The sequence below is a fragment of the Labrus bergylta genome, chromosome 2 (assembly GCF_963930695.1).
Source record: "Labrus bergylta chromosome 2, fLabBer1.1, whole genome shotgun sequence".
Taxonomy (NCBI): domain Eukaryota; kingdom Metazoa; phylum Chordata; class Actinopteri; order Labriformes; family Labridae; genus Labrus; species Labrus bergylta.
In genome coordinates this window covers 16,748,888-16,776,559 of record NC_089196.1, presented here as the reverse complement: position 1 = coordinate 16,776,559, position 27,672 = coordinate 16,748,888, and the positions used below count along the sequence as shown (strand labels likewise).

Here is a 27,672-nt window from a genome sequence, read left to right as displayed (position 1 = left end):
AGTTAACCCCTAAACCAAGCATGAAAAAACAAACAAAAAGCATTCAAACAAAAAAAAAAAACAATAAAACATTTTATAGGAGTTTAGATCTGTTCACCATGCAATATCCATCTGTATATTGTTGTCAGTCAATGCTTTGATTGATAAATATATCTACTTATCGTGAAAACAAATTTCAATCAAATTTAAAACCTTTAACTCTGTTTTCTGTTATTATTGGTGTATCTTTCACTCAGTGTTACAAACATGTGCGGTGTTGTGTGGATCAGGAAACACTGGGATGACAAATTCTCACTTTTTTGACTTTTTTTGCAGTTTGGTTTGTTGCTGTGGAAACGACCCCCCGCCTCTCTCTGTTAATAACAAACACATGTGTGAGACTAAAAGAAACATCAACGTCACAGTAAACTGAGCACAGTTTTTCACAGTAAAAGCATGAGGTTAAATCCAGCCATGGTACGGATCAGAATGCTAACTTGTTAATAGTTCTGGTTATTGATCTGAAATGATCCATGACTTCACTTTTTTTAGATTGATCATTATTATAAGTGTGGATTCTCCTACTTCATTCATAACTGACATGCGAACTGATTTTAGTAATAGGTTCTCTTTGTAATTGTTAAAACAGGTTACACTGAAATGCAATTATTGAACAAAAAAAAATCCTTTCAAGCTACTTTGAAGCTTTTAATCACATAATTTAATCTCTATTTTATTTCATAACATATGAGAGGTTATCAAAGTGATCAAAAAATGTACATCACAGTCCCTTAAGAAAGATTATGTGATACAGAAAAGTTAGTGAAAAGAGGTTGAACTTGTGCAGATTGTTTTTGTCAGTCTAATGTGAGTTTGAAGTTATTTAAAAAAGTAAGGCTTTAATGTTGAAAGGGCAAACAGGAAATGGGCATGTTTGTTTACTTTAACTTGACCAGATGTAAATCTGCTCCTGGTTTGAATTTTTCCTCCAGAGGGAAAGTTAGAAGAAACACAAACTGAGTAAAAGCAGAAAGAGAGGAGCCGTTAGTTTGACTGTTAGTTATCTGAAGAGTTAAGTTCTTTTTACTCAGTGTGAGTTTTAATGGATGTGTCTCCTTACAGCAGAAAAAGGTGAGACTGAACTTGTTCATTTAAAACTTGGAATAACATCTCCTGTGTCTACTTGAGGAAATATAAAGGTCAGTTAGATAATAAGACAAAAGTTAGCTGAGCTGATTTAAAGTTGTATTAAAGAGCCATATTTGTTTTAATGATTGAGAAGTTAAATTTTTAACTTTAAAACAGAAACTGGTTTTTAGAGGTTAAAAACACACTGATTATCTTGTAAATTCAAAACAACCATGGAAGAGTTCCTGATGTGGAAAGGCAGCTTCTGAGTGACTGTCCAACCCTCTTTGTTGTCTTCAGAGGAGTTTAAAGGAGTAAAGGAGGTTAAATCACAGGAGCTGACAGGTTCCAAACTAAACCTAATTTGTTTTTTTCTTTAAAAATGTGTTTAAAAAGAGAAACAAACCTCAGTTTCATGTGGAAAAAAAATTGATTTACAGGGTAAAATCTTTTAGAGGAGCTCAAACTTTGTTGTTTTTTGAGAAACCAGAGTTAGTGTGTTTTTTAAAGAAGAGAGGGGAGTAGGCCTATTGAAGAGTAATATAAAGAGTAAAAAAAACATTTTTTCATCAGCAGCCTGTCTGTTTTGTGCAGCAGACGCACAGTCATGTTTACTGCTGTCAGGTCAGGTCATCTAGGTCATACTGATGTTTCCTGCTTGAGTTAGTTTCATAAGACTCTAAAGGCTCAACGTGCTGAATTCATCCAGTGTTCAACAAAGACTGATGTATGACCTCTTTACAAAGCACAAGACTTTAAAGAAGTGTTTTACTTATTTTACCTGTTAATGAGCAGACTTCTGAACAGTGTGTTTGTGCTGTTGATATTCTTTGACTATATGTTTCCTTATTTGCTGATTTATTACATTTCCCTCCTCAGAGATCTAAATCAGATTCAATGTAATAGAGTTTTGAAATACTTTAGGCAAAAACAAATGTAAGAATGTGAGGAGCAGTGGCCCCTTCGAGGACAAGTTAGAGAGTGTGTGTGTGTGTGTGTGTGTGTGTGTGTGTGTGTGTGTGTGTGTGTGTGTGTGTGTGTGTGTGTGTGTGTGTGTGTGTGTGTGTGTGTGTGTGTGTGTGTGTGTGAGATCTGGTAATCCCCTATCCCCTTCATTAGTTTCAATCAGTGTGATGAGTTGCAGCTTCACTTCCTGCTCCAGTTCATTTCTTTGTCACGTTAACAACCTGAAATGTGATGCATAAAAACCCAAACTGTGATCCACAAACATTTTTATATAAAGCTAGATATGATTTATTGACTCTGAAAAGAAAGAAGACTTTAAGGAAAGAAAGAAAGAAAGAAATGTGCCCCTGGTTGTTGTTTTATACCTCCCAGACTGGGAGCACCAGGTTAAAATTGTCAAGAAATCTTTGTTATCATATGTCCCAACTTGTCGACTCGTAATGTTTTCTGATAAACACACATGCCTTACCTTGGATTACAGGGATTGTGACCACCATGAAAAGAAAAAAAGAGTAAAATGATTAAGTTTGATCAACAAACACATGTTCAATAATAAACACACTTATTGTGTGGTGACCCCTTGTGGTCATATTTAACACATGCTGTCCTCTGATAGGCCCTGTGGTGGAGCTGTCCTCCAGCTGCACCAGGAGGCCCAATGTCAGCCTCCAGCCTGTAAGAGGAGGTGCAGAGAGGAGGAGGAGATGAAGCACAGAAGGAGAAGGATGGATGAAGGCTGTGAGGAGAACATTGATCGAGGCGAATGTCTGCAGAGGAACACAAGAATACAGAACCTTCAAAAAGAACACAGACGGTGAATCTCCATTAACATCCTCTTCATCACTGGATGCTGATCATTGATCATAAACCAATAAAAAAACTTTAAATTCTGCAGGTTTCCACAGTCTGGATCACGACCCAGGACCAAGGTCAGGAATGGATCTGCAATTGGGTCTGGATTCATGTCTGGAGTGGTCATCCAGTCCTGCAGACCTGAAATCAAAGAGGCTCGAATCAGGAAGACCAGGATCAAGACTTCAGTCCAGACTACAGAGCTCAGAGGGTCTAGATTGTATAAAGGTTACATGGACCAGGCTGGTCCAGGATCCACAGAGACCCAGCTGTACCAGAGGAGACGAACCCAGGTCAGTTGGAGAAAACGGCACCAATTTGAACGGATTAGTCCAAACAGACCAAACGCAACAACACAATCCGTATCCACACAGTTATTTTCACACTTACACAAAAACTCTTGAAGATTTCCCGACATTTTCGGGGTGAACTGCATGTGCGGAAAGAATCGGATAAACATTTTTTAACTGACACTGCACACTGGATACAATTAGTTTCGACAACTTCTGTTTGTGAGGGCTGATGTAGGGAACAGCAAGGCACTCTGTCTTTTATGAGCAAATATCGATGCTGCTGTGTAAACTGAACAAATGTCCAGGTAAACAGCGAGCACAACGTCTTAATGAAACACTTCATCTTCAAGTTGTGACCACATGATTGGATTGGTAACAGCCACAAGATGTGGTGTTATTATGTGCGAGGCAATTTGGCGTTCATGCCACTTGACGAATCCCATTCGTTGAGTCTTTTCTGCCGACCAATATGTTATTTTCCACCCTTGCATTGATACTGTAAATATTTCCAATAACTCATAGAAATTATGCAACTGCAAAAACTTTCATCATAGCGAGTTTCTGTGTAAATATTGAGACTTCTACAGTGTGCTTTAGTGTCATGTCCTGCCCACCATACCCCTCATCCGACTGGAATAATTTAAGGTTGTGAGGGACAAGTGTGAACTAGAACTTTGGAAAATTCTGGAGCAGACACTTGAAAATAGAATTATTTAGGACTGCATGTGTGAAAGAGGCTACACAGAGAGTAAAACTTTGAACAGTCTTTCCAATGCAAACACACAAATGCACATACATACACACACACACACACACACACACACACACACACAGACACACAGACACACTAATTGATTATGGTTTGGTTTGATGCTTTGTGAATATTGTTTTGAATACAATTGATTGACAGGGTCTTTGTCTAATCCTGTTTTTGAACTTCCAACTGATCCATATTGCTGTGTTCTGAGCCAGTTCAGGTCCAGGTCTACAGCAGGTCTGGTCTCAGATCGGTTCCCAGAGGCCAGGAGCAGGGGGTCTGAGAGAGACCAGAACCAAGAACCCTGCAGAGGAGAGGGGGCTCCACAAAGGATCAGGTCCAAGCCTGCAGGGACAACTGAGACTCGGACCAGAAAGAGGAGAAAGATCCACCCATCTTTGTTCAGAGAGAGAGGTAAGATAAATAAATAAGTAAATCAATCCTGTTCTGTTTTTTGATTAGATATAATCTATTGGTCTCTCTTTCTCTTTAGGTCAGCTGCGATTGTCAATCACTCCAGAGGCGGGGCAGCTCAAAATTTACAGTAAGTGATGCAGCAGCCAATCAGAAGAGAGCTTTAATGTTGGATAAAATGTTCAAGAGTCAACAGGACTGAAGACTTTCACCTACTTTTGAAAATGCACCCATCAAACATCATAACTATATAGACTGAGACTTAGACTTAATTTCCCGAATGGAAAGTTCTTCTTTACAGAACTGTACAGGTTTGTCAGCAATCAACACACATACTGACAGCACAGAGTAGAGACCTTATGGCCCGTTAAATATTCAATAGCTTCTTAACAATAATACACAACAATTGTATTGAATAATCTCAACACTAGGTAGACAGAGACTGATAAACAATCTGGTCAATAAAAGGACGAGCAGGTTGTTCATCAGTCAACCAGCAGAAGGCAGCAGAGTCTTATTGGTGAGACGGGTTCTTGAGGATCTAATAGTTCTTTGAGATATGTTATGGGTCTAAGAGGGGTCTAAGAACAGATGAAAATTTGTAGCAACAAAAAACAGTTTGTTGTTCACCATTAACTGGTCAGCCAATGGTTGTAGATCCTCCACACCCCTCTATTACTTCATACATGTCTTTCTGATGTATCATTAAAATAGTGGGTTTCGAGCCAGTCAATCCCTTCTTCTGTCAGTTTGTCACTTGTGTTTGTTGACTGATAAAGGGGTGTTTTTTACTATCTCTCTGCAGTCCATGATGCAAGGGGGCTGATGGGAAAATCTCAGCAGTCATGTGACTCCTATGTCAAGGTAAGAAATGATGTCGAGATGACAGGTACTCAGAATGAGATTAGAGCCAATAACAACCTGCCTTTTATTGGAGTTATTATTAACTGGATTTGATTTAATATTTTGTTTTACAAGATGTACCTCTTGTTGGTCCTGTCACCCTGTGTGTGTGTGTGTGTGTGCGTGTGTTTGTTTGTTTGGGTATGTGTTTGTGTGTGGGTGGGCGTACGTGTGCCTATTTGTAGCTGGTGGTGACCCCTAACGTTGACTACAGCACCAGGATGAAAACTCCAACTGTCTGGAACAACAAGAACCCAGAATACAACCACAGCTTTATACTGTGAGACAGACAGACACACACACACACACACACACACACACACACACACACACACACACACACACACACACACGCACACACACACACCTCTTTGTATTTAGGATTTAGGATTTTGCATTAAAAAGATGCTTAGTGAAAAGCAAAAACATAAAAGACATCAGCTAAAATAAAAGGATAAAATAAATAAAAAAATAAAAAAATATTGCTCAAACAGAATATTAAGAAATAATATCTTCAATCTTCTTGAAAAACAATCTGAAACACTTGATTTAACAAAGAAAAAATACATATTGTGCTTAAGTGAAATTACCCAGACTAAATGTAATGTCCTAGAAATGAAATGATGTCTCTTTAAGACAGAAATAAGTCTAAATCTTTGCTTAATTAAACCTTATTATGCCTTTTTGCCTAATTAGGTCAACCTCTTAGAAATGTAACAGAACTGAGCAACAGTTTAATGACTCACAGTGTGTTCCCCATAAAAATGTATCTTATCTTATCTTTGTCTCATACCAACATATGCTAGAGTGTAGGATTAAAAATAAAACAGTAAAATGGTGTCTCTATGCATTAAATGAGGAGAAATTAAAAATAAAAAATTCTTTAAACTTCTATTATTTTGAAAATGCAGTTTGACAATTCTGTGTTTCACAGAAAAAATAATCTATAATCTGAAACCGAAGATGAGCCCATTTTCGAAATCCATTCGCATGGATTTGTAAACCATTGAAACGTAATTTCAAATGGCTTTTTAATTTTTCTAAGCTAAGCTTTCAGGTACTCTGTATGTTCCTAAGTCACGAGGGTCAAATACTTAGGTGCATGTCCATAGGATCCTGTTTGTGCATGTGTATATTTCAGCCTATGTGTGTATTGCATGACTTACAGAGTGTAAAAACAGAATTTCCCCTTGCGGGATCAATAAAGTAAATCTTCATATGTGCAGGCTTCACTTGGCCTTTAATACTTGATTTCCAACATTGTCTTACTCCAACCGCTGCTTGTTGTTGCCTCTGTTTCCTCTTTGCAGGCATGCAGTATCAGAGATAGCCAATCAGAAGAAAGGCTTTTAAGAAGGGACAGTAGTTAGATTGGCTTGTTTTAGACAGAAGCTGAACTACTGTAAGGGGCTGCATATAGGGCCAATATTTCAAAAATACAGATGTAATTGAGTTATAAATCATTCAAAGCTGATAAAGTTGAATCCTGAAAGAAGTAGGCCGTATTGAGCTTGAAGTAAGCATCATAGGTCCTCATGAGACCTCTCTCTGTCAGTATTGTGTATATATTTATATACAATATTTGTGTGTATATAAGCGTTCATAGAGTGAAACAGTTGAAGTTGACGATGTTATCTCTGTGTTTAGCCGTTTTGTTTCTGTGTTTTTTAGGTGTACCAGTGATGACCTCATCAGGAGCAGATTGTTGGTTTCGGTATTCAGCAGGTCAGTTATGATGTCAGATCAGCTGAAGCCCCGCCTCCCCTGTTCCTCACTGACTCAACTATGGACAGGCCTCCACCTTCTCTCCAGATGGGGCTAGATTTAGACCAGAAAACAAACCTGATAGAACAGGGCAGAGGAAATTAGTATTCAAATATATTCTTTATAACTTCCTAAGACTCATTTTAAGTTAGTTTAGTCAAAGTTGTCCAGTGACAACCTGTCGTCAAGGTTTTGATTGCAGGTCACCTTTTAGGAACTCTTGTGAACTCAATATTGGGTCATTGTAACACCCAAGTGTCTAAGACTTCCAGGAGTTGTAGTTAATTCATCCTATAATCATGTGTACTTTGTGTTGACTTTCCCTCTTTTCTCTGTCCTCTTTCAGGTGCAGACAGCTGATTGGCTGTATGAGCTTTGGGATTGGTTCTCTTGTCTCCTCTTCTAAGGTCAGTTTTAAATGTTTAGCTCTGATTGGCTGTAGGCAAACCCTTATTGTAAACCATATGAATTGATCAAACAGGTGGTCATATGATGCCATAATGTCAAATTTAACATGAGATTCATTTATCCCCTTTTCTCTTCTAACCCTGATAAAGAGAGATGACCATAAATTGAAATGCTTGATAATTTGATTGAACAGTTTTATGTAAAATGTTATGTTTTAGACACAGATCTCTGATCAGCAAATCAATGTGGTTTTCTTGCACTTTGTGATAGGCAGGCCATCTTTAAAGATCAGAGTCATCTGCCCTGATGTGAATAGATAATATATTTCAAAGTTTTGTTTTATAGAACACATACAGTATTTGATTTATGAATTGAGACAATAAGTAGCCTGTAATAAAGAACGTGGACAATAAAGGTTCCAAGGATTTGTGGTTTCTGTTTGCGTCCATGTTGTTTTTATCAACAAGGATGCAAAAACAAACAAACACAAAAGGGATACACATATTCAATATGTGTATATCATGGGCATTGTTCAACACAACTGTAAAAGAGCAAGACCGTACAGACAGTCAATCAGACAACAGAAAGTGTTTGAATACAACTTTATTTAAACAAAATCAATTATGTCGATGTGGATCATCTGTCCACATCTTTATGAAACAGGAATGTGATAACTGAGGGAAATGTTCATTAATAATTAATCACATTCAATAGACACAAAGGATGCCATGTGATGGCAGATAGTTTTTAAAGTCTTTATTTTGAATGAGGCTGACAATGTAATAAGACCCAAACAGCCCTGGTTTTAAGTAAAAAGTTAACAACTCACAGTTTACAGGCACAGATTTTCTTACTGTAAACATGACCTCACCCAACTTAATGCCTTTCATACATACATACATACATACACATAAGTAACTACAATTAATTTGTATGGTAACATTATTTCTAGCTGATATAATTGTGGTTACAGTATAGTTTTGTAACTACACTAAAATCTAATTGTTAGCAGTTGACAAATAGAACAGGAGGGTTAACATAAAAGGCTTATACAAACATGATGCCCTGCCTGAGTTGCATTGTAAGCTTTGCAATGAAGGTGGTTGTAGTTTGGAGATGAATAAACAAGTGATGGACAAGATGTGCCAGTGCAGTCCCATCCAGTGTGCCAGTCGAGTTCCTCAAATAGACTTGCACCAGTCATAACTTGAATAATCCTGAAGGAAATTCAAGTGCCAGGTCCAGTGAAACACACTTGCATTTAAAGACTATTTTTTTGTTGACTTTGAACCCAGTAAGGAAAATCTACATTAATGACCAGAACCAGTATTTCTGTTTAATCTTGAAGGTTATGTTTTGAAGAGTGTGACAAAGCTCAAGTTATGAACAGAAAAAAAATAATAAAAAAGAAAATTTCATTTTATGTGCTGGCAGCCTGTCACTGGTTGGTTCTACCTGTTGGGGGAGGATTTTGGGCTGAGCAAACATCTGAGAGTGACATCACAGCGAAATAAACCAATGAGGAGCGATGAGAATGTGGATGTACCAACCCACTGTGGTGAGTTAAGATCTGTGACAATACTCACAGCCGGTTATCTTCAAAAATCATTGACATTTTGAAATACAATCTTAATTAGGCCAATTCATGTTTAATGGTGAACTCTAGTCCCGACAGCTAACGTGAAAGGTTACTTCTTCCAGTTAGAAACAGCAGCTGGGAGCAGTAAATAATCTGAAATGATACTTCAGCCAAAAAGAAAAAGCAATGCCACTATTGCTTTTTCTAGAGCTAAAGCAAACATCATACATATTCAGGTGAGAGACAGCAGCTAGAAGTGCTAACAGCTTACATAAACAACATTAGCTAGTGCTAACTAACATAACAGTGCCAACTGCAAACATGGTACATATGCCACTGAGAAATTAGCAGAGCTAGCGTAATACATATTCCAAGAGCATGCAGCTAGTAGCAGTGCCAACACTAACACTGTACTACTTCCTTGGTAAACAACCACAATTTACTGTGCTGCTAATATAGGTATTCTTGTGTGAAACAAGAAGCTTTTCTGTCATGATTTTTTTAGGATTATTGATCAGCGCCACAAAATTAAGAACAGAGACTCTACCTGTTTGACTTTATTTCTCTGAATAATTGCAGACCATTTGAGTAAAAGCCACATTAGTTTGCAGCTCCTAAGTGAAACTCTGAACTTGGCAAACCGATCTTGTGCTGATGAATGAGTCAAACTGAGCAGACAGCAGTATTGGGGTTTATATGAACATCATGTAAACATAGTAACAGTCCGAGATATGTTCAGCTGTGGTCACACATGGACTATCATGTTAGCTTTATTAGCTCTGACAGAACTACCCCCCCCCCTCCCCACACACACACACACACACACACACACACACACACACACACACACACACACATACACACATACACACATACACACATACACACACATACACACAAAACACACACACACTGTGTCCCATATGTGAAACTATATGTTTTTTTCAAGGCTATTTTTAGTGTGATGTGGGAGAGAGGGTTGAGCGAGCAGGAGTCGATATAGATTAAAACTGACTCCTGTTCTCTTATTCTCTTTCTCTCTCCCCAGGGGTCCACATGGTTACCATGGTGATGAGAAGCTGCACAGTAACCATGTGACCCTCACAATACCTCTGTCCCTATATCTCCCGACCACCCCCTTGCTCTCTCTCTTGACTCCATCTATCTCCATTTACCCCTCCCAACAGAGCAAACCCTCTCATGCTCTCCCTCGCTCTCTGACATCACACTGAGATCTGACATTCGTTCGCCCCGGATGATCATAGAGAGGGAGACGGGACAAAAGACGAGCAGAGGAAAAAGACGCTTTTATCTTTTATGTGTGTTTGTTGCAGCTGGAGTTCTCGTAGTATCAGAGTGACTGTCAGGAGTATCATCAGACAGAACCCTAGTCAGCAGTGCTTGTACTTGTGATTTTACTCCATCACCAGGGACTTACATGACCAACGATCCAGACCTTTCTCAAAGGAGTATCCCGCTATAAATGGAAGTGGTTTCTACTGTAGTGAGTCAAGCAGAGTTGAATCCTGACTGGTGGACTATCATGCACAGAGATTAGAAGTTAAAACCTTGGCTGTGATTTCTGGTTTAATATCTGCAAGTTGTTGGTTCAGGATCTGAATGGTCGCTTGAGTATCTGATTGTCTTTCAGATCGCCAACTTTTTTTACTTGCAGGCGACTTCAGGGAACTTGTGATATAGAACTAGCTTTCGAAGTGATCTGGTGTGTTCCAATTGGCCCTGTCTGTCATAATCTGGTCTGGTTGAAGGACAGTCAGTATGTTCTGGAAGAACACTGCCTGGTCCTGGGATGATTCTGCAGGTAACGATGATGATGGTGGTTATCTACTTCCAGGAGACCTCAGAAAGACTCCAGACTCAGCTCAAGATACAGACCTGAACTGCATTACAACCACCGCAACAGCTACCAGCCTGTCAAACTACACCACCACCACCACAACCACGGGACTCAAAGACCTGACAAACCACAGCCTTGACCCCACCAATGTCAACTACAGCTCCAGACCAGTCAACGCAAACTATAGCAGCTACCTGTCCTCTCTGTATGCCAACACAAACCAACACCAGGCCACCAGAGACAGCAGTAGCATCCAACGATTGACGGTGAGTCCACAGCCGCCTTTAAATGACACACACTGTAACATTATACTGTACAAAAATAAATATATATTTGCATGTTTTTAATAGATGAGGCCAGATGTTCTTGACTCTGGACTAGTTTATCTTGTAACCTGTTAAAGAATTGTAGATTCATTAATCTTTTCATGGTATTTTGGTTCGAAGTTAATTTGGACCTGCCTTTCTTGTGCCGCATTAATCTTGACTTGGGACTTGATTTTAGATTTGGGAGTTGACTTAATTGTCATGAAATAGGCATTTACTTGAGACTAGCTTGTCTTGACGTAACAATGTCACTAAGCTATACTTGGGACTTTACTTTGGACCTTTTGTTCCTGATGTAGGACTTAAATTAAGAGTTTGGGCCATGCATGTCGAGTGACTTGACGGACCTTGTACTTGGTCTATACTCTGAATTTGACCTGAACTTGACATAAGACGTATGGTCTCATCCTGGGATTTGGTGTACTTGAGACTTGTTTGAAACTGGAATTTGTTGAAACTTATAAGTCTTGTCCTGGGTCTTGCATAACTTGGAACTAGTTGGTCATATTGTGTTATTTAATACAAAATCAAACCACGATCTATGTGACTTTTTTGCGCAACATTTATTTTAGAAATTTGGTATTTTCATAAATTGGCTTTTCTGCACCAGGGCCTTGTTGGAAGTGACTCAGGATTTGAGATTATCTGTAATTTGTGAGAAGAAAATACTTAGCTGTAATCTCACTTCTGGATTTTGAGAATGGAATTACTCGAAAGTGGAGTCACTTCTGCTTATTGTATTATTTTTGAGAAAGGTTTGTGAACAGGACTGTTAAGGAGCTATCCTTCAAATAACCTCACATGCTAGCATTATAAGGTACAACTCAGATGGGAGATGAAATGATCAGAAACACTGGCTGTTTTACTGTTTGTTTTTAAAGACTCATCAAACATTCACATGTGATGAATTATAGAGTGATGCTGCTTTTGCTCTTCACACAGTATATACACAACCCGTACCGTTACATTTGTGAGGACTCTTACTGCAATAACCTTGATCTGAACCGAGATTTACCCTGAAAAAAATGATGTATCTTGAACTCTAACCCTTAACTGAGCCTTGAGCTTCTGTACAGTACAAACCAACGAATAACGCTATTGGTGCAATTGCTACTTATGTTAAATTTTCCACTGTGATGACTTTCTTACACAAGTATTTTAAGGATTGATATAACTAAAGGTAATTAAATATTCTTCCAAACATTAATTATTCAAAACAAACTTTAGTCACAATAAAATAACCAAATGACATGCTCATGAATAATATTTTTGAATAAAGTTAAAAATAAGAGTCAGATTATGCTCACTCAAAAGACCACTCTATAGAGTCTGGAGTACCATAACTTTCCCGAATACTTAAGTGATCTTATGAAATCTCCATTTTCTGTTTGTCAGAGAAAACAAAAAACAGACAGAAGATTCATATTCTGTTGCATATTTGTGATTTCAGATTTTTGTTTTACATCCATCACTGGATATATGTGATGGGTGATATCTGTGGATGTTTTCATTTTCACGGTTAAATGTAAAAACAGACTGATTGACAGTAGCAGGAAACAGATTCATGTTCCTGCACATGAGCTGAGTAACTAACTAACTATCTCACCATCATGTCAGTGTTCCCCTTGACCAGATGAAACCTGCAGCAGTCATTGATCCTCTGATCCAGATTATGATCCTGCTGTTGGGAAGGACTTGTCCATCTGATTCTGAATGGCAGTGTTCACACGGGGAGGGGTGTATGTGTTCGTGTGTGTGATGCATGTGTCTGTTCAGGAAGTGTGTGTCTTATCGCAGGGATACATCCAGTGTTTTTGCGAGTCTGAGTGAGTGTGTGTGTGTTTCCTGCTATTCTTCTTCTGCTGGTTCCCACACATACATACACACACACACACACACACACACACACACACACACACACATTCTGCTCTGTAACATCCAGTACACGGTTGAACCTCTTACCCGCTGGTCCACCTGGATCTTCTGGAAGCGGGTTGAATATAGTTTTGGACGGGAAATTTAGGCCTTGTTTACTCTGGTAACAAGTCAGATGTGGTTTGGACCTGACACTGATTATGCCAAACTGGCTGAGACTCTTGCATCAGTAGGTCTGAACTTTGTTTAGACATGGATCTAGCTTCATAAATCCAGATTTAGATTGGAAATTACTGCTGGATTTGGATTAGACGTGGGTTAGCCCTGCTCTTGACTGTTTGGGCCCTGCTGGCGGAGAAGATGGATCAGTTGAGCTGCAGGATCTGAACTAACAACAACTGCTGTCATGCACACAATCCATCGTCTGTGTCGAGACTGCATCGGACAAAACCTGCCCCAGGTCTGGGTCTATTTGTTCATTTGAACCCTTGAACATCTTCTTTTTTTTTTTGGTTGTGTTTTTCTGATTTTGTAATGGATAATTCTGTGCAATGAAAACTTCACTGTCCTCAGAACGTGTGCATATACGTTAAAGTCTGTTTGCCATAGATTTTCTCTTATAATATAAAGCAGCCTGAGACATACAGTGAGGATATCTTCTCATGTCTTTTCTATTAGTAGAGTAACTACAGACACTTTTAGAGATCAATAGAGTTTTTTCTTTTAGAGATTAGAGATTAGTCAGTCCAGAGAAACATTACCTTAATTTTTCTCTTAGTTCTCCCATACAAAGATAGTCCTAAATTGGCAGCATTTCAAATGACATCTGATTTAACAGATTTGTAATCTGAAGGACCAATACCAAAACCACAATTCATGTGCAAACAAAACAGCCAGAAACAAGAATCCCTTCTGATTGGCTGCACAGTTTGATGTCAAAGCTGGCTGTTTGTCTTTTCCCGGAAAAGAGTGTGTGCGCGCGCATGTGTGTGTTTCTAGTCCAGCAGGTCAGATAAATGTTTAATATGTTCATATTTATTACAGATGCACTTCATATGTGTTGGCGTGTGTTTGTGACAGGTTGATCAATAATTCACACACAGATTAAATCTGAATGATTTAACTGAAAAACAGCATCTGACAGCCGTGAAAGAGAGAGTATGTCTGTGTGTTACAATGTGTGTGTTACAGTGTGTATTTGAACAGGCATAGTTCCTCCATGTTGTCCATCACTACACAAACTCTAAGCTGTTTAAACAGAAAGCGATTCCTGTAGTTTAACTCTTCAGTACCATTTTGTTTGGAAACATTGTCCCCTGATTGGCCCAGGTTCTCATGATGTCACCTGGTTGATTCACTGATTGGTTAAAACTAAATGGAAGCTGAGAAACTGATCCAGAAACAGATAACTGAACCAGGATTGGGAACATAACAGGGAACAGGAAACTCAATCAGGATATAGAAAGGAAACATTGGGACACTTAATGTCATCGTACATTTGACTGGAGGTATAAAATTGTAGCAGGACTTGGAAAATGAACTGAGAACAGTAAACTGAATGGGGAAGAGAACTGAACAGGGACAAATACAATTAACCAGAACCTGGAAACTAAGCTACTGTAGGTTCAAGAAGCTGAACCGAGGCCTGGGATATTTAAGTGGGAACTTGAAATGTAACAGGGACCAAGACATTGCACCGGAAGTTAATTGAAATTTAACAATTAAAAACTATACAGAGTACAGGACGAGTAACTGGAAGCAGGAAACTGAAACAGAACATGGAAACTGGATAAGGATCAAGAAACAAAACCAAGAGCTGAAAACTAAACTGGAATGAGATACTGAACCAAGACTTGAAAACTGAAGAGGGTCAAAGTATAATTAACCAGAAGCAACTGAGCCAGGACCCAAAACTGAAATGAGACACTGGATCAGGGCCAGGAAACTGAAATAAGAAAGGGGATTTTAAGAGACCAAGGAAACTGACCTGGGATATAGAAACTGAACTTAGGAAACCAGATAACCAAAACCAGGGCCAGGTCAGCAAAACTGAACTGAGACAGGGAAATGGGACCGGATCAGAGAAACGAGTAGCCATGACTGATAAAGAAAGTGAAACCTTTTACAGTTATCGAGATAACTTCAGGGTTAACACTGGATTTTCAGTATGAATGTGGTGCACTTTTTACCGTGGTAGATCACCCTGGTAATTTATCCTGAACATGTACCCTGCTCCACAGCAGGTTATGATCGGGATAATGTTCAAATTAAGAAATCAATCTGTATGAAACTCAGTTTACTGACCAATAAGATCTCTTGATCACAGAGCTCTGTGAGAGACAGACAAACAGACAAAAACGTTGGGTTCCCCTGTTGATGTTGATCGAGAAATAGGCTATATAATTAATACTTTACAGTTATTATCTTGAAACAGAGACTAAACAAAGCACTGAAGTCTTCTACTTTTGGTATTATAATATCTTCAATATAAAATAATATAATAATAAATATATAATACAATATAAAATAAGCATACTGACTGCTTTCATCTACATTTTCATATTCCTTATTATAATCCCTAAAGCACTTCGTATATATAATCAGATCTGCATCTGAGATTGTATGTCTTAAATGTAATGTAAGACACACCACATATGATAAATAATTCATTTAATGAGAGAATCTCTGTTATTATATTCAGATCTTCGGATGATTTAGTAAGATTTTTTTAAATCTTACTAATTCCTTCATTCCTCACTGCAGCTGTGTTTTTATGTTGCATTATGTGTTGAACTTCATATTTTTGTAATATCACAGCTTGCTATGAGTTTCTAAAACGTGATGATCTCCTGGCGGCAGACTTTGAAAGTCTGGGTCTGTTTAAGGCAGTTGGTCATTTAAGCCCCCCTTGTTTCTCGTGTTGCCAGTGACTGAAGCCGAAGTCGCATGCATTCAGACCTCGCTGTTCAGACAGAGGTCACATTGCGAAAGATCTGACCTGTATCCAATTCGGATCCATGTATGAAAGTGGCTGAAATCTGATGTGAAAAGAGCAGATTTCATTTGACTTGTGCTGTCCACACGGTCGTAAAAAAATCAGACCTGAGTCACATAGGAGAGAAAAAAATCACTTTTGCCCGCAGTGTGAAGCCTGCAGCCTGAATTTAAACCAGGGAAGTAAATCTGGAAATTTTTGAAGGTGTTTTGAAGCCAAGTTGCTGCATGACTAGAACAGTGACACTGAATAGGTAATAAAAATAAACCTCGGTTTAACAGTTATATGATGTGCTCAGTGGCCTGATGATGTCACAGTGAAGTCATCCTGAGGTGTTTTCTAGTCCATCACATTTGAACATGTGAGTCTGACTGATCCTCAGAGAAACACAAACATTGAGAGTCTCATACCTATTTAAACAGACTCCCCTCCCCTTACCTCAGGAGTTTTAATATTATCCTGTCAGTCTGAACCCAGGGACATTTAAGTTCCTTTGTGCAGAGAAAACTCTCAGGGTGAGTCGACCTTTCCTCCGGTCTGACGCTGTTTACACAGTCATGGAAACAGCTCGGAGACTGGGACCCAGACAGACCTTCACTCTGGACATGACAGAAACATTGCACCTCTGTAAACATGAGTGAAGACCAGCAGAGTCTTGAAACAGCACCCCCTCCAGTCTTTAAACTACACTACAACACAGGAAATGACAGCGCTACTAACAGAATCATAAATAAATAAAACTAAAATAAAACGGCATGCCTATCAGGAGTCAAAAATCAATCTTCACATATTAAATATTAAAAGTATGATACAGAAAATTATCTAATGTGAGCTGCATGGATGAACAACACTACACTTTAATGTCAGTAATCTGTGTCACCAGTGAGAAAGTGTAATTCATTTGGTCACACAGTCCTGAGCTGTAGGTGGGGAACGGCATTGTTCCTAGTGTGTTGCTGTTTGAAATTAAAACCTGGTTTCCTGTGTTGTAAAAAAAATCATGGTAGCAGAATCTAATCTGTGTTCTGAAAAGGTTTCATCTGGTCTGAGATCAGATGTTTAAGGGTGAGCTGGAAGAAACAGAGGCAGCAGGGTCTCTGTTCAAAGTCAGCAGGAGTGTCATATGACAATTTTTATCCTTTTGGGCTTTTAAGAATCCTCCTCAGGGTTTAAGAGTGAGTTGGATGACAGAATCTGAGAAGGAAAAGGAGTTTGGTTCGATATTAGGATTCAATTGTTTGAATGATTTATTGATTCATAGCATTGATGTTTGTAGGTTAATTCTGTAGGGCTTCTAAAGGCACTAATCATGTTGTGTTTTGAGGTGTAACGGATGCTTTTACAATCAGGTCATTTTATTTGTGTTTTCTGTTGTGTTCTCATTCTCCATGCGACACCTGAGTGTCAGTATTAAATAAAAAGTGGATAGAGATTTAACGTGGAAGAAATAATACCTGAAAGTTGAGAAAGTGTTTATATGAGTAACATTCATAGCTTAAAGGAATTGTGTCAAGTTAAAGTCTCTTGTTTTACAGTCTCCACATGTTCAGTTTAGCGTGATGGTTGGGCACATTTTGTCGTAAACATGAAAAGAGTTCATCTTTTGGAATATGTACATGAAGAGAAGATGTTGAAATAATCTGTTTAATCTGACACCAATACAACAAATGTTGGCAGCCACATAGTCAGTGGCTGTGTATTAAAAATATTAACACTTTGGTATGTATACTATTATAATTGTATATGCTGTATGTATATATCTATACTATGAGCTGAAGGTGCGTACTGTTTCTCCAGGTTAACGTAGTTCGTGGAAAAGATGGCTTTGGATTCACTATTTGTTCCGACTCTCCAGTCAGAGTGCAGGCTGTCGACCCTGGTAAGAAACACACATTTTTGACACACGCACCTGATACACACAGAGCTTAAAAAATGCACAAAACTGAAACACACACTTGAAACATACTTAGAAAAAACACACCTGGAAATAAATCACCATAAACACAAACTATTGAAAGATACATGAAACACACCTGAAACACACACATTTGAGAAATATACTGTACATCTCCAAAAAGCAAAGACCCAAATCCTGCAGATCTACAAAGCACAGACGGAAAACAACCACATTTTAGAAACATGTACATTGAAATACACCTCAAACGCACATCTTGACATGTGCACACCTGAAACACACAAACACAACAGAATCACATACAATTGACACACATGTACATCTGAAACATGCCTAAAATACACTAGTAACTATAACACATCTGAAACAGACAACTGAACATGTTCCTGAGACGCACCTTTAACACACACATACTTTTAAACACACATTTAAAACACCATACATATATATATATATATATATATATATATATATCAGTAAAGACAGGATGCAGTCTGAAAAGATTAAAGTTACACTGAAACACAGTCATGTGATCTTAACGTTGACTAAAATGTTGTGTGAAGTTCCAGACGAGGAGTCTCCTTTCATTTGGTGTGTGTGTTCATAGGAGGTCCAGCTCATCACTCTGGTCTTCGTCAGGGAGATTCTGTCCTGCAGCTGAATGGACTTCCTGTAGAGACCTGGAAATGTGCTGATGTGGCCCATGCCATCAGGTATTTTGTCACCTCAAAGACATACTTCCTGTTAAGAGTTTTTTCGTTACTTTCAAGACTTTTTAACTTAAGAGCACTGCATCAAATGGGTCCGCGTGAGTATGCAATCAGGTGAACATATAGCTTGTTTCCTGCTGTATCAGACACTTAATGTGTACATTCAATACAAGAGGAAAATATGTAGCCTATGTATCATTTGAAAATAATTATTCAAATTTCAATTTATTTTCTGAGAATTTAATTTCATTCTTTGGATAAACTTTCAAAGTCTGTCTGTCTGTCTGTCTGTCTGTTTAGGAGTTGTCAGTCTCAGATCATTATGGTGGTGTGGAGAGGTTTACCTGAACTGAGGTCTGGCTGTGAAGCACTGCTCCACCAACCATCACACAACAAGGTGAGTCTGATGCTGGCTTTTAATAGGTCAAGCAATTTTTTGCCACTTAAGTGCTTTTACCTTAAGTGTCTGCTTTACTGTGGTTTGCTTTTTCCACCAGGTCAATGGTATGATTACTTTCTCTATTGAAGCCTGCTATTGGCTTTCCTTGCAGTCACATGACACAATTCTACTAAGCAAGGGGAGCAGAGTTAATGCAAAGCTAATGCTACTATGTCTTCTCTTTCTGTGTTCCAGACATCAGGCAGGAAGCTACTCGCTCACCCCGCCCACAGTAAACATGGACGAAGACGGGGTCAGGGGCTTGGAGTCAGGTCTAGTTTTGGGGCTCTGGGTTCCCTATGGAGGGACAGGAAGGAGAACCGTGAGGAGGAGGAGGAGGAGGAGGGAGGAGAACAGGAGGTGACCGAGTACTCACCTCACACCACCACACTCAAGGGCACCCGTGTGACATCATCAAACGGCGATAATTACATCATACTATCACCTGTGAATCAAGGAGGACAGGTGAGTCCGAGGAGGCATGCGAATTACCTCTGAATGCAAAAGTTCCAGAACTTCTCGCCTGCCTGTTTTGATAAGTGATGTTCTGCAGGTCTTAGGTTTTTACTTCTGTTATACAACAGTTAGTTGCGACCAAGTAATCAGATTGGACAATAGGTATTCCATGAGATATGACAGTGAACGTCACTGGGACTTTTAATGTGTATCACTCCGTTTTATTAATCACTCTGATACAGAGACTCTAATTTCACTGGTTGATGAAAATGTAAAACATACACGCAAATATACGCAATACAAAGTAGCTGGTCTGTGGTAACCATGGGCACAAAGTGCAGGAGAATATTTGGGTTCCTTGGTAACGGTCAAGTTTCAGGTAAATTTGATGGACTAGTTGAGTTGATGGAGCAAAAACCAATTGCCATGAATGAGGCTTTTATATCCAGTACAACACCGCTCCCTTTCACATGAAATAACTTAAGAATCCTTCACCTGAGATAGAAAAAATGAAAACAACTGATCTAATTCTCCTTACAACATAACATGTAACCTATTTAAGGTTGACATTTCACCTTTTTTAATTTTAAGAACATTAAAAATAAATACTCTCCTGTCTGAAACATTACCTATGAACTGTCATCTGAGCCACATCACTTCTGTTTCCTTATTGAACTATAGAACTTTTTTAGGTGAACTAGATAGACCACTTTTAATAACCATTTGAAGAACCTTAAAACTGCTTATTCAGAAAAAATGTTTTCTATCTGTTCTGTTTTTCAGCTGCTGCAGCCAGTTTATCACGACAGGAATGGAACGATCGGTACGTGGTCTATGCTGAATGTTGTCCCTCCATTTTGACTTTTATTAATATATCAATCATAGATCAAATATTTTATACTTATTATATTTCCTGTGTTGTTGATCACCAGGGCGTCTGTACCAGACTCACCCCAGCAGAGGTCATGGTCAAAACCTCCTCCATGACCCTCGTTCCGGGACGTCAAGGCGACAGTTCTCTGGCTGCACCTCCACACTGCCCCCTCCCCCCACTACCACCACCTCCTCCATATCGTCCCCCGCCACTAACTATGGCAACTACCAGAACTGTACCATTGTCCAATCACATCTGCCCTGCTCCACCTATGGAACCTATGTCAGCCTTGCACCCAAAACCCTCATCTTCCCCATATTTGTCCAGGTCAGAATTTCAACCTGATGATGATGTATCGAATTTATAACCCAGACTAGAACCTTAATTAAACCTAACCTAGAATCCTAAAATAATCCATGACTCTTAAATTTAACCTATAACACAATCGGGAAACTTTATCCTTAACTAGAGCCTTGAAGTAATCTAAGATTCATATTTAAATTAGAACACAGGTTACCTATCACCAAATCACATGTTTTATTTTATAACACAAGCTAGTACCTTTATTCTGCCCAAAAACTTAGAGGTAATCAGAAGGTTTATAATTAATAAATAACACAGGCAAAACCTTTACCATGTCAGAATTCTTAAATTGATTTAAAAAAAACTAAATCTAGAACTCAAAACTTGTATCCATTCAGACTTTTCCTCTTGTTTTCTTTTTAACAAGTTTTTTTCTCGTTGTTCTCAGCCTCTGGATCTGTGCAGCCCAGACAGAACCCTACTGATGGCAGAGGAAATGGTTCTGCACCAAAGCGATCTGCTGCCTGCAAAGGTAGCCACCATTTAAATACACTGACAGTATACTGTGATTGATTCTAATATTACTGCCAACAGTGAGTATGAATACAAGTGTATGTTGACGTATGCTGCATTTTACGTCTGAACAAATGGTAAAGCTGACTAACATCACATTGGCAGAAGAAATAACTTACGTTCTATCTACAAACACATTGCTTTTATTGCTGAGTTTGGCACTGCTGCCAAAGTAACCAGGTCTGCAGAACACACTGAAATAAAATACTGAATCTTGAGCAGCAATGCTAATATTACTGCAAATGTAATCACTAAAGAGTCTGTGGCTGTATCTGCCTGATGATTATTGATTTCTTTACAACAGAATATTGAACACATTTCTTTCCTCGAGTGAGAGAAAAAAAGATCCTTTATCTGAAGGACTCAACAACCTCTAAAAGCCGAGCCAGGATCAGATTCACAATAATGGATTTCACTGCTGACACAAACACACACACACACACACACACACACACACACACATGTATTTCTGGGAATCTGCTGCGTTAAGTTTCAGTAAAAGTGAGGGCATGATCTTGAGAGTTAAAGCATACATATGTCTGATATCAGTTAGACGCTTACGTATGAAAAGAGGTCAATACATTTCTTAGAGTCACCGTGTCACAACATAACCAGAGCGGTTGTCCAAAAGATGTTACCTAACATTTGGTAAACCCCTTTTTTTCAACCAAGTGTCACGTGACCAAGTGTCACGTAATCCAGCTCACTTTTATCATGTTTATGTTCATGTTATAAAATTATAACGTCTAAAGACAGCTTGAGTTTGCTAGAGGGGCCTTTGTATCAGCATGTCAGATCTCTGCTGGCATGTTGTACTCATTAAAGTACAATCAACATCTAGTTAATGATCATTTTCTGAAATATTTGTGTGTGTGTGTGTGTGTGTGTGTGTGTGTGTGTGTGTGTGTGTGTGTGTGTGTGTGTGTGTGTGTGTGTGTGTGTGTGTGTGTGTGTGTGTGTGTGTGTGTGTGTGTGTGTGTGTGTGTGTGTGTGTGTGTGTGTGTCAGGTGACAGTATTGATTTACAGTGACCTGCTGCTGTTCACAAGAGAGGATGAAGCTGGACGCTGTAATGTCCTACAGAGTCCAGTTTATCTGAACACTCTGCAGCTACGAGAGGGTGGGTACACACACACACACACACACACACACACACACACACAGTTTTTGGCAGTTATTTTTAAGGATTGTACCTGTGTAATTAAAGTCATTCTCTTTGAGTGAATAATATTTGTACTTTGTATTTACTGTGTGTATTGTTTGTGTTCAGTGCCCTCCGAGCCCCTCCAGATCTACTTCTTGCAGAGCTCTCAGGGCTGCTGGCGTTGTCTGTTCAGTCTGGAGGCGTTCAGCATTGAGCAAAAGGTCAGGGTCAGTCTCTGTCTCCATGACAATATTCAACTACAGCTGATCGCCACCAACACCGGACCCCCCCACCAGGTAATGCACAGACACCTCTAATCTTAGAGGCATTGAAGAGGCAGACAAATAAGGTGTTTACACATATGAACTTCTGAAAATTTCCAGATAATTTTAGGAGTATTTCCCCTGAAATCCTCCTGAATTGGTTGTTCACACTTGCACCTCACAGCTCTATCCCTCCCTGTCCAATGAGAAGGGGGCAGGGGTCTCCTGAGGCAAGACGTTCTGTATAAAGTTGATATGGAAGTTGAAGACAAGAGTCTGCTATAAGACATTATAATTACAATATTTGCTTTTAAATCAATGTTATATTTAGTTTTACATAATCACAATATCAAGAAAATAGAGGAGAAGAACATACTTGCAAACAGAAAACATCATCCAGTAGTTTAATTACGTGCATGGAGGTTACATGGTATATGGTTGTGCACCGATCACAGCGAATTAACGTCACCAGAACCTCCAACTTGCTCTAGGTGAATTATTACTTGTACGTCATGCAGTAAAAATAACAAGCGGCTGTCAGGAGAAACATTCCGGATAAAGTCAGAGTGAAAATGTGGGCTGTTTGCGTTCACACATGCAACTCACCCCAAAATAGTTTTTTGTGAACAATTTCTGTGAACAATTCTTTAGACAGACATGTTTGTTCAGCTGTGTCTGCCCATTGGGGATTCTCTGAATGGACTTAACCTGCCTGTTTTAGTACTGTGAAGAACATTTGGGGAAACAGAGTTGGAACAAACCCCTGATCTCTTCCTGTCCTTAATTGTCTCCTCATATTCTCCCACTCGCTTTTCAACCCTCCTCCACTTCCTCCTTCTCCTCATCTGTCTTCCCCCTCAGCTTTCAGATCTTCCCACAGGCTTTGGCCTCCTCTCTCTTGGTCAGTCTGATCTCCTCTATCGCCCTTCATCTCCTTACTCTTCATCTGATCCTCCCCTCCTCAATCCCTCCTCCCCTTTCTCCTCCTCCTTCTGTGATACCTTCAGACCTCCTTCTCCATCTCCTTACCCTACTAGCGCTGCCTTTACCTCCTCCTCTACTCCTCCTCCTCCCTTCTCCTCCCTTTCTCCATACACAACCCTCACCTCAAATCCTCTGAAGGCCTTCAACACAACAACTAAGCCCCTCCCACCACCTCTTCCCTCCTGCTCCAAGCTGAGGAGTCCAGTTTGGAAGGAGAGAGAACTGGCAGAGGACCAGGAGAGGAGGAAGAAGAGACGTGAGGAAGAGGAGGAAGAGGAGCGACAGCAGGGGGAGGGGGAGAGTGCCTCCGAAACATCAGAAAATGTTGGAGGATTTGGGGGGAGGGGCCTTTTGCTTAGTCCCCTCCATTTCAACATGAAGGAATATGAAGAAGTTGAGAGTGATGAAGAAGAGGAGGAGGAAGAGGAAGGAGGAGGTGCTGAGGAGTTTATCTCCACCCACAGACCTGCAGGTTAGTCTGCTCTTTGGGAAACACTGTAAATCGGAAAAACGTTAAAATGTCAGTGAATGAAAAGTTCTGTATTTTTCTATCCGTCAGTATTACGACGTTCTCTCTCTGAGGGATCTTTGATGAAGGAACCTCGATCGCCCCGCTTCCTGTCTGACAGCACCATCCACCGACTTACCCATCCTGCAACCTGTGAACTCGACCTTGCTACTGGCCCTTCCCCCAGACGCCCCTCCATCCACACACTGAAGAAACAGCTGACAAAAGAGGGGGGGTCTCTGCAGCACATGATGCTGCTTCTCAACGGCACCAAGGTAGAGACCAACACAGAAAATAAACAGAACTAACGAGTAAATATCGGTACAGGTCAGGACAGACCAACGGAGAGCAGTGTAGAACAGAAGAAACAAGTGAAGACAAGTAGAGATCAGACCATTATTGCCTGGTTATCAAACCATTTGCAAAACCAAAAAAAGGCAGAGCAAGATCAGGACAGAGTGTTAAAGTCCTCTAGAAATAAGTCTTACAGGTTTTTTTCTTTTTTTTAGGATGCTGAGCTCAGAAATCTTCAACTGCGGAGGAAGACAAAGAATCTGTATGTACACACAAACACACATTCACACACATCTACACACGTAAACTCACACTGTCAACACAATCATGCATACAGCAAACACCATCTGTACACCTCAGCATGTGCAACAGGTCACATCAAAAATATGACACAGAAAACTTCTAAGTTTGAATGTGTTGGACACAACCTATTTCTTCTATTGTTGATAAAAAGGATGACACTGTTGCACTTTGTTAGTGAACTATAATCTTGGTGTTCGATGGATTTTTTTTTTTGTAGCAATCAGTGACAATGTGTTGCAGGTAGTATTATTCTTGTTTACTTCCTGACACACAGTCTTAACACTTCTCAGAGCTGCTGATGTTCGGAGTCGCCTGCCGTTTTTACGGAGAAGAAAAAACAGTAGCTGTTTCCAGGGTAACAGTTTGGAGAAAGCCCTGAGAAACACCAGGTAAGACTCCTCCCCCCCAAGTCACAAAGAAGGTGTTGAAGTTCCTGTTGGCCAACTGGATCCAGTGTGTCTGAGGTTTGATTGTTTTGTTTTTCAGACCGTCTACAAAGGAGGTTCTCAGGTGGGCGGAGAGTCTCGAAGCACTGCTGACCAATCAGTGTAAGAAAAAACAATTCTTCTTCTGTGTTGAACAAATAATCAGTAAGGGGAAACACATATTTGATGACAATGCTCATTGGCTGAACAGTCTTCTAACCTCTTTTCTCTTTAATCAGATGGTCTAGCAGTCTTTCGCCATTTTCTGAGGTCAGAGTTCAGCGAGGAGAACTTGGACTTCTGGTTGGCTGTGGAGAAATTTAAGAGATCACGACCACTCGGCAAGATGGCTATTCGAGCATCAAAAATCTATGACGAGTTCATATCAACAAAAGCAGCAAGACAGGTGCCTGTCTTTCTGTCAGTCTGTCTTTGTTTTGTCTCATGATTTGTCATTTAACGCCTCTGCTTTTTCTTCAGGTCAATGTGGACTCATCTGTTAGAGAATCGACTAATCAGAGCTTGCGGCTTCGAGTTAACCCTGACTGTTTCCAGCTGGCCCAGGATCAGATTTTTGGTCTTATGGAGACTGACAGCTACCCACGATTCCTGAAGTCACACCTCTATGCTCAGCTGGCCAATCAGGGCATACAGACAACAGGTTCAGCCAATAGGAGCAGAGCTGGACCTGTACCCATGGGCCAGTCATGAATGAGCATAGGACAGGGGTCTGGCTGCAAGACTTACATTAAAGGAATATATCCATTTGCATTATAGGAAATGTAGGATCGAGTGTATCGAAAGTTTTGATAACTCCACCTCTGGTATTCACATTTGGACTGTTTGGTTTTTAATTTGTTTCTCTCAACAACAACTATTTTATTTTTTAATTGGACACAGTGAATCAACTTCATTTTTGAGTGACTGGGTTAAACTGAGTGAGGGTTTCTTCAAACAAAAATTTCAGATAACAGTCACATTTTAACTAATCATTTGTTCTAATATAAGATGTTTAACTTGGGGAAACCCCAACTTAGAATATTAAATATCACTGAAAATGTGCTAGGTTGTTGATGTGTAGCTTTAGGGCAGGAGATAAAAATGTTGGTCTACCACTTTAGTCAAGACTGAAAATGGCTCAACATTTACAAGGTGGGCTCACATTTGCGTTTTAATGAAATATGCAAACAACCTGAGGCTGTTGGTCAGATTGTGATCAAATATGGTTTAGATGTTCTTGTTCCCAATGGAATTAACTGTGAAGACCTTGATGATACTCTTACTTTCCATCCTGCCCCATCATGAGGTCAACATTTAACGTGTCCAATACTTTGGTTTATGAACAAATACCTGCAGGTGCATCAGCCAGCTGGGCTGTAAGTGTACTGCTAAGTAGCTAATGACAGCATGCCAACATGCTTTAAAAAGATGGTAATCATATACTTTCTAAGAAATCAGCTGATCGTCTCAGAATTGTCTGGTTATGAATGAATAAATCAGAGAAATAAAATGCAGTGAAACAGCTTGTTTTAATGTCACATTTTAAATGTATGCATTCAAATACAGAGTAGAACCAGCTGACGACAGTTCTAGCTTATCTTTGAACACAAGGATAAAAATACTACTTTTTTGAAGTCTTAAAATGTAAAAATGTAGCTGAAGTAACTAAAGTAAATGTGTTCTTTGTCAGAGTACACCTAAATGCTGTAACAGAAGATCATTAAAAGGTGAAAGAAAGATGTATCTGCTTTTCTGTAGGATTAAAAAAGGAAGTGTGATGAATTCAGCTGAAAACAGTTCTACAATAAATGATGATGATGATGTTGGACTTAATGTATCTGCCTCCTGTTTACTTTTATTCCCAGCAGACCCACTGCCTGTAAATAGAAAAATGCAATCTCCTGAACCATTTTCAGTCAGACTCTTCACATATTTTCATAAATCCCTTTTGACGCCTCTGAATTTGCTCAGAACTTGAAACTAGCTGTCTCCTGGTTTGAACCCTGGTCATGACATCAAGAATATTACAGTGTAAGGAGTTTGGCCCTCTGAGTGTTCACAAGTCTGAAACTGAATTCTAAAATAATTTTTCTTAAATTTTACTTTGTTTATCCTGTTTGCTTTTCCTTTTCTGTTTTTTTTTTGTGTTAGATTTATTTTGGTAACACTTTATAATAACCATCATCTATAAAGGGTAAATGAGGGTAAATAGATAGTTAATAGTTATTTACTGTTAACAAACAATGACATTATAGTTAATAATGTTTTCTAATGATTTGTAATGCTATAATTTATGTTATGTTAACAGTTTATTGATTCACACATTACATTTCATACACTTTATGAATTGTTTGTTAATGGTGACCAAATGATTTATAAACCTTT

The 27,672-nt window shown here is 39.3% G+C and overlaps 1 protein-coding gene across 1 annotated transcript; it reads left to right on the top strand.

The window, feature by feature from the left end:
* The first annotated feature begins 983 nt into the window (after positions 1 to 983).
* Positions 984 to 27,115, top strand: LOC109989113 (regulator of G-protein signaling 3-like). The gene is made up of 27 exons (XM_065966491.1): positions 984 to 1,110; positions 2,690 to 2,887; positions 2,969 to 3,218; positions 4,191 to 4,389; positions 4,469 to 4,519; positions 5,195 to 5,253; positions 5,478 to 5,572; positions 6,964 to 7,017; positions 7,403 to 7,463; positions 8,899 to 9,022; positions 10,899 to 11,167; positions 17,895 to 17,976; positions 18,620 to 18,725; positions 19,023 to 19,119; positions 19,357 to 19,626; positions 20,401 to 20,440; positions 20,550 to 20,818; positions 21,243 to 21,326; positions 22,375 to 22,486; positions 22,637 to 22,806; positions 23,635 to 24,229; positions 24,317 to 24,540; positions 24,775 to 24,821; positions 25,153 to 25,251; positions 25,349 to 25,410; positions 25,527 to 25,693; positions 25,768 to 27,115. The coding sequence occupies exons 1-27, from the start codon at positions 1,082 to 1,084 to the stop codon at positions 25,996 to 25,998; spliced, it is 4,044 nt and encodes a 1,347-aa protein (XP_065822563.1). The 5' UTR covers positions 984 to 1,081; the 3' UTR covers positions 25,999 to 27,115.
* Positions 27,116 to 27,672: the final 557 nt, after the last annotated feature.